At 42.2% G+C, this 12,859-nt stretch overlaps 1 protein-coding gene across 7 annotated transcripts in view; it reads right to left on the reverse strand.

The window, feature by feature from the left end:
* The window catches only part of sorcs2 (sortilin-related VPS10 domain containing receptor 2), a 318,274-nt gene that overhangs the window by 8,379 nt on the left and 297,036 nt on the right, over nt 1-12,859 (reverse strand). For all 7 annotated transcript variants that reach the window (XM_056368848.1, XM_056368847.1, XM_056368846.1 and 4 more), the window contains exons 14-19: nt 8,598-8,705; nt 2,871-2,991; nt 2,659-2,792; nt 1,937-2,056; nt 666-837; nt 387-573 (exon numbers count right to left, since the gene is read on the reverse strand). In XM_056368848.1, coding sequence (XP_056224823.1) covers nt 387-573; nt 666-837; nt 1,937-2,056; nt 2,659-2,792; nt 2,871-2,991; nt 8,598-8,705 — 842 coding nt within the window. The remainder of the gene's footprint in view (nt 1-386; nt 574-665; nt 838-1,936; nt 2,057-2,658; nt 2,793-2,870; nt 2,992-8,597; nt 8,706-12,859) is intronic.

The raw sequence follows: 12,859 nt of genomic DNA on the forward strand, positions 1-12,859 counted from the left end.
AAGTGAAAGACAAAATAAAATAAAATATCCACTGACGTAGACATGAGAGACTTTCCCAGTATGATAAAATTTCAGGCGTCAGACATGATAACTAGGAGGAAATAATTTGTTTCTGGGAAGTGAAAAGTGAGAAGTTATCTCTGACAGCAGGGGGTGAGTGTTTGAGAAAGCGAGACACACACCGACTGCAGAAGTTGTTTTCATCATCTTTTTCTCCACCAGACAATAAAAGAAATCCGGGTCATGCTGACAGCCTGCGTCATTCCTGTGTCGTGAGAACTACTTGGCAATAAAACCTTCACTACCTCCCAAAAAGAACAAGATTCCAGAGGCTGTCAAAGCACAGAGTTATATAAAAACACGAAGTGACAGTTTGGGGATCCGACCTGTGACCTGGATGTACATGGTGGCCTCGTCGTGCCCCGCCATGTTCTCCGCCTTCACCGTGACCTTGTAAACGCCCGGGTTCTCATAGCGATGCTGGATGGGTTCATCTGTCACCGTCAGGTTCTGGTAAATGGCCCGAACCCCGTCGCCAAGGTCCACCTGGTACTTGGTGCTGCTGGTGTCGCCCTGGCGAGAGAGAGAGAGGGAATGATGACTTCCGGCACATTCAGACCGAGCGAAGGAAGGAGGAACCGACGGGACAATAACTTTCATCTTACCTGTTCCTGGTGGACAATAAAAGTGATGTCATCACCAGGCGCCACGGCCAACATCTGCCCTTTGATGCCGACCCGTAGTCCTCTAGGGGGCAGCAGGGGGCAGCTGTGCTGTTTGGCGCTCTGCTGCTTGTTCAGCCCCCCTTCACACATGTTAGATATCACCTTCCTGTAGCTGAAAGACAGGAATGACAGTAATGAGTATGGAGGTGTATGTTGAGTCTTTACAAGAGTCTCTCTAATCTCTCTAATCTCTCTAATTATATTAAACTGGCTGCCATTAATCTCGGGGTAATATTTGACGCTAACCTAAGGTCAAACATGTGGTTCAGTGTAGTTTTTACCAGCTCAGGATCATTTCTAAAATCACATCATTTGTGTCAACCGCTGACATAAAAAGATTGTTCGTGTATGTATCTATTCTCGGCCTGATTATTGTGACTTTTTCAGGCATAGGCCAAGGCCTCCATCCACCGTCTTCAGATGGTACAAAATGCTGCTGCTCGTCTTATTTCTGGGACAAACAGGTGCAATCACCTGACTCCGGTGCTCGCCTCCCTTCACCGGCTCCCCGTTAGATTTCGGATTGATTTTAAAATTTTATTGCAGACTTTTAAGGCTTTAAATGGCTTTGCACCCAATTCCATCTCGGATTTATTGACATGCGCCCGACCGAGAATTGAGATCAGCGGAAGGAGGCCTGCTGGTCACCACAAGGTCAAGGTTTGTGGTGAAGGGTGACTGGGTGTTTGCTATCAGAGCACCCACACTCTGGAGCGCTCTCCTGGTTGAAATCAGAGGCATGTCTTTTCTCAGCCTTTGATCATGTGTGATACGTCTTTTATTTATATGTTTTCTCCCTAATTATTGTCTTTACACATTTTATTGACTGTCTTCACTTACTGTCGGATCCTTTTGCATGATGTTGATGTATGACATGTTTTTATTTATGCTGCTTTACTCTTTTATGACGCTCAGGTTCTTCGACCTTTTATTTTATCTGATTTTATTTTTCTGTGAAACACTTTGTAACTTTGTTAAGAAAAGTGCTATATGAAAAAAAGTTGTTGAGGATTGATATCAATTCCAATTTCATATCTGTGCATTATGAAAGTGCATTATAGCCAGGAGGTAATTACCTTAGCTTAGCATAAAGCCTGGAAGCAGCTACCCTGTCTGAAGTTAAAAAATGATGTGACCGCGTGCATGTGTGTGTGTGTGTGTGTGTGTGTGTGTGTGTGTGTGTGTGTGTGTGTGTGTGGACATGTGCAGACCCAGTGGTGGACTCGTAGGTTTGTCTCAGATGGCAGTCTTCAGGTGGTGAGTCTGGATCATGCCAGAAGTCAGCGAAGCAGCGATCGCCCTCCGTGTGGGACCGCTCAAAACCGTAGTCACTACACACACACGCACATACACACACACATAGACACACACACATGCACGCACGCACGCATGCAGGCACACCACAGCAGAACACATGATACACTGTAACAATAGTAAAAAGCTTAAACTTGTAATAGCAACTTGGAACCTGAATAACAGGTGTGATTTTTAGAAAATGAACTATAACTGTATCTTTAAATATAAACGTATTTACATAATCAATAATCCATAGAAAAGATGTGACATGGCCAATGAATTGTTAATGGAGTGCACATGTATTTATAGAGCAACAACCTATTTGAATGGACACTTTCCAGCCAATCAGAAATTAGTGTTTTCTATGGTCATGATATGAATTTATTTCGATTTTTATTTTACTTATTTAAATATTACATACCTTTTCAAATGGTGTTTTATTGTTTGATGTATATTTCATTTCAAATTCACATGTATCATTTTATTCTAAAGTATTTTATTATTATTTTTGTTTATGATTTCATGCAGTTTGCTCGTCTGATTCGCACATTATTTCCTGGTACAATGATCCACTTTCCCCACTGTGCCAGTGAAGTTAAAAACGTGCCAAGGCTTTCTATAAGTCTTTAGGTCTCACCAAGTGAAGTCTTTCTCTGTGCACTGACAGGGTTTGACGGTGAGAGCGGAGGTGTAGCTCTTTCCTTTGATGCAGAACGCTGTGTCCTTTCTCTTCCTGAAACTTCGCTCCTGGCCCATAATGCACTTCTCTCCCTGCGAGTAGACAGGGAGACGTGAGAATTAATTTTCAGATATAAGCAGGAAGTGTGTGTGTATATGTCTATACATTACCTGCAGGTCTGTGAGCTGCCAGGAGTCGTAATCAGACTCAGTGCACTGATGGGGGAAAGACTGCCTGAAGTCCACTTTGACCAGCTCCCAATCTGACCTGTAGCTGATGTGGCCAAAAACACTGTAAACACACACACACACACACACACACACACACACACACACACACACACACACACACACACACACACACACACACACACCGTAGACACAAAATGAACACAAGTTAATATAAAAGTTGCCTCAACAAGAGTTTTTCTACACTGCAACAGGAAGCAGGATTTATTCCTAAAGAAAAGACAATCTTTCGCCTTAATCTACTCACCAGACTTGAGCCATGATTCTTAAAGGATAACTTCTCAGCACCTTTATTGATTATTTGAATCAATATGTCTTTACTATCTCATGCTATTACAAACTGTTTTTCTAATCTATATTCTTAGTCCCCGTTCTCATCAGATACATCACAAAGGCTTCGATCCAGTCTTAACCCTCCCGTTCAATATGATCAGCGGGATGCTAATCTGTGCATGTGAGTTATGACACATAATGAAAAAACATTCATGTTACACAACTGGATAACCTATTTTAAATTGCAAATCAAAAACCCCCCTTTTCCCACAGATTCTATTTGCCATCCTCCCTTCATTAACCCTGTATTAGCCTACAGCTGGCTTCCTCTGACATCCAAGTCATGACGGCAATTATATCATGTAGCCACTGCAACCTCCAACATGGTGATAATCTTTACTAAACTGCCTTGCTGTATTAAATATGCACTGTAACTCCACTGGGAGCTTAAATAAACTCTTCATTAGATAGTAAAGCCTTGAAAAATGACTCCCAGAGCGACAGTTCCGCCTTCTCTCCACTAGATGGTGATGTTTTACAGCGCAACACAGGTGATGAATACCATCTCCATCCCTGAACTCTGTCTCTTCTTTGTGTGGAAAAGACAACTGATTTGTGTTGTGAGAGAATTATTGAAGCAGACTGATGTGACGCATGTCAGCAACACTGACATATGTTGCTGTGCTGGTAGCGGCCTGTGTTCACCTTGTTGGACTACATGGTGAGTATGACCTAAAGGGAAGTGATGGATGTCTTGACTGTGGACTAATATGCTGTTAGTCCACCTTCATGTGGGGCTCTGTCTTCATTAGACTTGTATGTATGTATATGTAAAGGAGTAATACTTTCCCCACTGGACAGGACTTCTTAGGGGGTCCTAGGGTCAAAATGAACTATGGGCCCCTATAGACCCCCTAGAGGGCATACTACCAAACAGATTTTCGATGGATCAAATTATTAGTCGCCACAGAGTGAAGCTATGCCACTGACCCTAAGTAGTTTCTACCCATGCAGATAGTTTTGTATGATGAGGTTTTGCTTTGCACCTTAAGGAATACAGTAGTCCCTGTGAAAATTGGTATTGGCCAAAGTAACTGGACACTGGGTCTCATGGCAAGAAACACTCGTATGAATAGATTTGTTCTGAAGTAGAAGTGATTTAAGAGAACGTGGACTCAAATTTTCTTGTAGTTTAAATTTCCTCTTAGGTACGAATGAAAGTTCATGAGTGATCCAGACCTGTCATACAAGCCAGATAACGGTTGTCTGTCTGTCAGTGGTTAGCTCACAGCGAGAAGGTTCTGGGATTTGTGTTTATCAAAAGTGATAATTTAGTGAGCGTCTAAGCGTACGATTCCAATGGTTTGGACAATATGGAACAGGTGCTCGATTTGTGGAGTTTGCATGTTCTCCCTGTACCTGTGTGGGTTCTCTTCGGGTACTACGACTTCCTCCCACAATACAAAGACATGCAGGGTAACTGGTGACTCTAAATTGCCCGTGAGTGTTTGTCTCTACTTGTCAGCCCTGGGATGGACTAGCGACCTGGACAGGGTGTACCCCACCCTCACCCAATGTCAACTGGGATTGGCTCCCTCCCCCCCTGCGACCCTATAAGGATAAGCCCTATGGATAATGAATGGTTGAATGGATGGATGGACATACGCTTAGTGCAAAATTAATATTCTGCTCATTGTCATGGTCTGGCAATTTACTGAGAGGTTTAGTGTTAGTAAAGTTTCCATCCAAATGTACTTTAATCAAATTCCCAGAACATTGGTAAAAGAAAATGCTAATTAATGTGCATTTCCATCCACTGCCGTTGTGAGTATGTGGCATTGGTGCTAATTCTACACTCCATTGCAGAACAAGGTGATGTAATTACAGGAAAAGTTCAAGTTCAAAACAAGGGAGAGCCATGTAGAATACATGATAGCATTTATCTTTGTTTATCTTTGTTGAGGAAAACTACAGTCTTGCACAGTCATGGCCAAAATGATTAAGACCCCTGAATTTCAAGTACGTAATTCTGAATATGTTCAGACATAAATGTAAATTAATCAATTTTGTATAACCAGAATATTTCACTAAAAAGTCCAAAGTTACCGGACAAAACAAAAAAAACTAACTTGTATAACAGTGAAATAATAAAAAACACAAAATGTACCCCAGACACAAGTATTGCCCTTTACTATTGCCTTTACTATTATTTGCCTGCAAAACCTTTGGCAACAATTACAGCCTCTAAACGCTTCTTGTAGCCAACACCTGTCTGCAGGTAGGTTCTGCCACTCTTCCGGCGCTTTGATTTCAAGCTCCTTTTTGCGATGGCACATTCCAGCTCTCTCAAACGGTTCTCAGTGGGATTTAGGTCAGGATTCATTGCTTTTCCCTTTCAACCAATTCTTTTGTGCTGCTGGATGTGAGCGTCGGGTCGTTGTCCTGCGAAATAGAGACCGAAATAGCTTTGCTTCAAATCTAGTTTTCTGACATTGGGTAACACATTTTCGCTCTAAAATGCCTCTGTAATCTTCAGATTTCATCATTCCTTTTGATACATTCGACGCCTGGAGTATCAGAGGCAGTAAAGCAGCCCCACAGCATGAGAGAACCTCCACTGTGTTTCAGTGTAGGTAGGATGGTCTTTTCATGAAGGGCTTTATTTTGTTGCCTATAAACAAACTGATGCACTGCATTCACAAAGAACTTTGTCCACAGAGCATCATCCCAGAAAGACTAGCTTTCAATAGTGGTTCCCTCTTTGACCTTTGCCCACTGAGCATCATCGGCGGCGCATGGTATGGGCTGAAACCACCACTCCAGATCAGGTTGGTCTGAAGCTCTTTAGATCCGTGTTTGATGTTTTTTTCCCCACAGTGCGCACCGACCTTTGCAGACTCCTCTCACTGAATTTTAAAATTGTCCAAACCATCAGAATCGTACACCACAGAGCTAATCAATGCCTCTGACTGGCTTGTTTTTCAGGCCTATACACTTTCTATATTATCACTTTTGATAAACGCTTGTCATGCGTGAACGCACGGCCGCGTGCGCATGAAGCAAGTGAAACTGTGTGGGAACAGTCCAGACAATATATGGGTTCACATCTTTTTAAAACAAGACAATGATCATCTGGTCTCTCAGCGAAGGTTTAGTAACAACTCTAGACTAATGTAAGATGGATTGACAATGAGCATTAATTAAATCATGAATTTAAAAATTTGAATAGCTAGTCATACTCACCTTATGTTTAGACTGTACAGCCAGAGCTAAGTCAGGTGTGACTGTGTGTCAAAAACCTGCGTAGGCTACTTTTTCACTCAGAAAACTGACGGAGGAATCACTAAGGGAACTGATAAAGAACCGGACCGATGGTGTCAATAAAATCTTATCCCTTCAAATCTTAGCATTTCTGATGCTGGCAGACGGCCCTTGTCTTCATCATTGTGAAAAAACAAACGGGAAACAATCAGTACCATTGGTTAATTCAGGTCATGTCAACACTGAGAATGAAGCACAGGAGAGACTTATTTGTTTTTGTGTGTTTTAAATTTGATTTATATTAATCAAATGGGGCCAATAATTGTGACCAGCATACATCTTATGTCTGTATTTTTTATTTCACTCTGTGAAAACTTTTCATTGTTGTTTAATAACTTTGGACATTTTATTAAATATTCTGGTTATACAAATTGGTTTGTGTGTGTGTGTGTGTGTATCTGAAGACTAATGTTGAGTGAGTCAGAGTGTTAAAGTATGCGACCGTCTGTCTGTGTGTGTATTAGTGAGACCATTTCTTTGCCCTTCTCGGGGGATTACAGTGGGGGAGCTGGTCTTATCTCTGAGCCAAGGCCTGGAGTCTGAGATAATGTGACAAGTCTCACTCCAGATAACTTAGTGATAGAGAGATTGGGAAAAGAGAGAGGGGAGAGATGGAGGCTTAAAAGATGTGAACTCTTGATGCCTCCCTCAAGTTTGGGTCTGAAGCTGCTGACAGCTGAGATTTTGTGCCGATATTCAATATTCTTCATTTTCATCACAAAGAATCGATGAGATTGAGGTTTGTGCTTCAACAAGAGTAAACTATAGGACAAACACATCTGATTAAGTTCAAGACAACAATAACAAGAACACTATAATTCTAATGCAACAGGCCTGTGAGGCTCCTGATGACACAAGGAAATCAAATCTTCTGAGAAACACACATTTTGAACTTGTTATTGTTGAAATGAAAAGGGCCGTTACATCTGAAGCTCGGATGTCTTAAAAGTTTCTGTAAATTAGATTTTAAACAATAATACCCCCTCTGTGTGTGTTGTACTCTGAGTTTCTCTGTTCTCTGTTGTTGCTATCGCTAGCTGGCTAACTGTCAGCATTGGTTTGGAGCATATCACGGCAATGCAAGCACGGGCTAATGCTTGTGTCTGGATTGTTTTTTTTGTCAGCTCCTTGCTGGCTGGGACCGTGAAGGGAGTTGTGGTTGAACGCAGGGCAGAGGTGAGGCTGATGAAGCATTTCTTTTGTTCTGAGATGCTGGAGCTCTCGTACCACATCTAGTGGCAGCTTAAAAGCAACTTAAAAAGTTCAACAGCTTCAGCTGTAATGTCATCTGCGCTTGGAGCAGCTCAAAGCAAAGCCAACGATAGCTTTAGCTGAACTTTGCATTTTTGCAAAGAAAAAAGATGGTGAATGAGGAATGATTACAACAGCCAATAACTCTTTTGCGTTCATATGGGCATGTGAGTATTGTATTACAATACACTTTAATATAGTAACCTTCGCACTGTTAGATTGGATGATAACATACTTTTTGCATAGTATGTAACATTGAAAATTGCAAGTCATCGTCCTGCCTTCCAGGCTCTTTCTGCTACGTTTGAATACACCACCCCGCTAATAAGAGGGGGCACCCTCCCTCAGTGTTGCCCCCGTGACCTTGTGGACCTCCTCGTGTGATAAACCCTTGAGACCGACGTAGCAGATGGCCGCACGAAAGTCCGTTCCCAGACAGTGCTGACTTAGAAATACCGCCAAATAAGTTCAAGCCTTCTGCACAGTAGCTGTTGAACTATATGTGCATGTAATGAGCAATTATTAGCAGTCATATAAAGACCTTGTGTTGGTCTACTGATCTAATTTGTAATCAATCTAACAACCTGATGTCTGAGGTAAGTCCGGCTGCCTTTAGTGCCACCAAACTGGGTTGCTGTTGTTGTTTAATGAAGTGTACGTGGCTGCCCTGTCTGATCCTCTGAGATAACCCACGAGAACCCAGCATAGAGCGGGTGTTAGGGTTCAACCGGTGATGTTACCATGGGTTTCATTTCTGCTTCCGCAAAGCTCCCTCACTACAGTATAATTGTCATTTCCACTCACGTCATGACCAGGGTCTCGTCTCCGGGCTCGCTCAGGAGTCCGTCAACAAACACAGATGTGCTGGTGAAGTTGTGAACGGTCCACGTCCGTCCTTCATCAATACTGAACCTGCAGACAGAGAGGAGATGTTCACAATGAGCAATACCCAAACACAGACACTGATGAAACTCATCATTCTTATCTTTGTTTTTAAAACAGCCCTGCAGGAGAGTTAGTAATGGCTTTATTATAAACAACACACTGCAGGGATTTGACTGTTTACTGGAAGAACTGTGAGAATGGAATGAAAATTGTGTTTTTCTGGTTTGTCATAATCTGGGATGTTAGCGTGTCTCGCTAACTAGCGAACTACCTGCAGCAGTAACCAAGTGCCCCTGTGTGCATCATTTAGGCTAATGTTAGCAGCTGTATTAGCCCTTCTTTTATATCCTGAGGCCTCACGTGTCTTTCATACTGATGATACAAATACAATCACAAAACTAATAAGTAACTGTTTTTTTTATCAGTGACTGAAGTGATAAGTTACCCTTGAGCAAAGCATTAAATCACACATTTGCTGGATAACTACAGCTTTCTGCAGTGCCGACTTCCTCACTCACCTATCTCATCTCCTCCGGCCAATACCTGAGGAATTACTAGAAACGGATGGAGTGATAACCCTGTAATCAAATAGATTAGCGGCGGGCCAAATTTATAATTATGCTCCTTTCCGCACACCAGCATTGAATCAATTCATTAAGAGAAGGAAGAAACCTACAATGAGACTTACTAACAGAACACAACCTGAGTGTGTGCGCATATGTAACGTGTGTGTCTAGCATGTTACATTAAAAACATAATTTGAGCTTTAAATTGTTACTATATCTAATAGCTCAATCTTGTAATGTAGAATTCAATTGTGAGTAATCTTAGCTTTATTTGTTTGTTGTAAAGTGACATATTTGTGTCATTTTTATATTTCTAGTTTGTTATTTTACATTTCATCTTTGGTGCTAGGTTACACAGTATCCATGGTAACGATACAGCTATATAAAGTGCATTACCGGGACAACAAGTCGGGACGGGCTTGTATCCCACAGCTGAGTGTGTGATATGAAATATTAATATATTAATGTGTATGTATATTCTATCTGAGAGAGGAAGTAATTGTATTGATTTACATGATGATTGTCTATACGCATTCATTTATCTTTATCAGCGGTGTCTTTATATAATCTATAAAAGAAATGTTTGATCCTGATTAGAGTTAGAGCGTTGAACATATGATTTATTTATTTACAGTTCACTCATTAGTATTTTAAGTCTCCTTTGATTCTTTTCGACTGAACAGCGTTATTGAAATCAGGCTGGTGTGCCTTAGATGCCGAAGCGCTTGACAGTGAACCGACATCAGAGCGGTCTGTCAACCAGTCACCTGTCAGCCGTTGCTTCAGCATCGTCTCCCGCACAACGCAGCGACTGTAACTGTCATCACTGTCGGTGTTATAGAGGAGATTTTACAGGGGACTGTAAACTGTATGTTCAGGAGCTACGGCGGCCCAGAGAGCTCGACGCACCGCAACTTCAGAAAACACACGCAAACAGACCAAACACAAACACATTCAGAAAGACATCTTCATCAGTTTGACAACGCATGAGCTGCAGGTAGTCACAACACAACGGAAGTGTTTCCAGGGGACACTAGGAAGTGATGCACCCGGCTGGGACGTACTTGTTGTTAAGTTCAAAAGGAGCAGACTGAACCCCGTTACACATATACACGTGCACAGTTGTAACTTATTTAATTCTAGATCCCTCACTTCTCATGTGGCCATGAAAATGGCGTCGCTTTGAAGCACGCAGTTGTAGGTATCCTCACCCCTGCATGCCAACATTGTGTCATTACTTTAAGAGAGTCACAGGCATGAAGAGGAGTTCAGGAACAAGTCTTTGCTTTCAGAATGTGGAGAGAGTATCGTGAGTGTGTCTACGTGGAGGATTTGGCTTGAAGGGACATATTAAGTGAAGAGGAATTCTTCACAAAGACGAGGACTGACTCTCCTCTAAAGCTGCAGCTGGCCGTGGTTCTCCATCCATCTCTGTCTGCTGCTGAGGGGGAGATATCTCTGTCTCTGTCCCTGTTTCTATCACCACTGCTACTCTCTGTCTGGGAGGTTAAAACCAAGCTACACAGACTCATTAAAAGCTTTACGCAGCCAGTTAGCATTGGCTCAGTAGTGACCTCACTGGCAGACGACCATCGAAGTCAAACGCTGCAATCGTCGTTTCCAGTAAGTACAGTGTGTGCACAGTGGAAGTGTACAAACATATGAGACACCACCAGAGCGCCATTCAGACGATGAGCAGCCACTCCGCTGACCGTGAACCACAACATCTCTGGTTTGGGTCTGTCTATAGCGTTTAAGAGTGTAGTTGCCAGTTACACTTTCAAAAGAGAAGAAAAGCAGCTGGTGTATCTGTTCACAGCACAGCCATGGATGGATTATTCACTGCGCTGCTGCCAGTGTTCCTCCTCCCCTCTCTGTGCACTGTGTATAATAATCCTGAGACACTACCAGCCCCTGGGTTTACCGTGTAGTAAATTACACACAAATTTATTCAATAATATGCACCTGGAGAGCTCAAATAACAAAAAAAAAAAATTAATCAGCTACAATAATAAAGTTCTTAAAAGTACATTTTTACATCGGGTTCCTCTTTAAAACAGGGTCAGGTAAAAAAAAAAAAAAGCCTTAAGGCCCCGAAAGCGATCATCATCCTGTATTCCCACGCAACGCCACAAATAATCACTTTACCAGAAAAGAACTTCCACACTGTGAGTTTTGGGGGGGGGGCCCTCAAGGTGCAGGGCCCAGGGCCACTTTCCTACGTGGTAAAAGTCTTAAAACTTTTAAAAGATTACTAAATTATATTTTGCAGAGCTGTTGGGGGACGATGACGATGTAACGCTGCAGTTTCACAGTCGAGCCGTGTGAGCCAGCTACTTAGAGCAGAGACATGTACTGAACATGTAATGAATCAATGTGCAAAATGCTGGAATAACATTTCTGTTCCATTATTAGTTTCTTTGATTCAGAACAATAATTTTTTTTCTCGCCTCCACAGCTGAAATGTGTTGCTCTCACACACACACAACGCTGTTCTCTTATTACGGAGCAGCAGAGAGTTTTGGAAGCTCCACGTCTCAGGAGCTGATGAGGTGATGCATCACGGTCATCCTGTGTAATGAAGTGGTGAAAACCATGTTTAAGAAGTCGTCTTTTCTCACACTTCCTCGTGTTTCGGCGACTCTCTGTGTGGATGTTTTTCTGCAGTGTTGCCGGAGCCTTCGGGGTTATTGATTTAGCCGAGGCGGGAGGGAGGGAAAATGTGAAGGACAACACTCCAGAGACGGATGAGGACCCATCTAAAAGGTCATTTGATTTAGGTCTGTGATAAATGTTTTTCTGAGTACTCCCTTATCTGTGGTTTCTCATTATTTCATCCTCATTTATTAAGGTCGACAAGATAACATCTTGCTGAGCTTGAAAATGTCTGCATGAGCTGTGTGGGGGGGGGGGGGGTTCTTAGATGATTTTGAAGGGTACAGTGGATACTGGGGGACTAACTGATCTTTCCTGTCCTGTGAAAAGGTATAAAATGACGCAGTGCACTGGATGGGTCAGGTCAATCAACCTTTAAAGTATGACTTCTATATTTTTACTTTTTCATCTTGGTGTCTTGTCAGTCACCTGTCAGCAAAGATTTCCTGATGGAACAACTGAGCCAAAGGCTTCTTCCATTCCAGAATAAATTATTCAATTAACCTGCATAAAATCAGGTCATATGGATGACACTAAACGGTCTTAATAACTAGATTTACCGCTTCCGCCACTCGGACTAGTTTTAGGTTACATCCCTGTTCATCCTGAGTCATATAAAATATAAAATATTAAACATTTGTGTGAAATTGTGTCTATTACTACTGTGAGACGTCTTCAGTTATAGTTTTGGGAGGTCACACTGACCTTGACCTTTTACCACCAAAATCTAATCAGTTCATCCTTGAGTCCAAATGGACATGTGTGCCTAATGTGAAGAGATTCCCTGGAGGAGTTGTAGAGATATTACGTTCACAAGGCCAAAATCATGTTTTCTGAAGTCACTGTAACCTTGACCTTTGACTTTTGCACACCAAAATCTGATCAATGGGACGGACGGACGGACAACCAGTAAACAATACGCCTCCGGCTCTGACTGTCGCCGACGCGGAGACATAAAAA

Source organism: Seriola aureovittata, chromosome 23 (genome assembly GCF_021018895.1).
Source record: "Seriola aureovittata isolate HTS-2021-v1 ecotype China chromosome 23, ASM2101889v1, whole genome shotgun sequence".
Lineage (NCBI taxonomy): Eukaryota > Metazoa > Chordata > Actinopteri > Carangiformes > Carangidae > Seriola > Seriola aureovittata.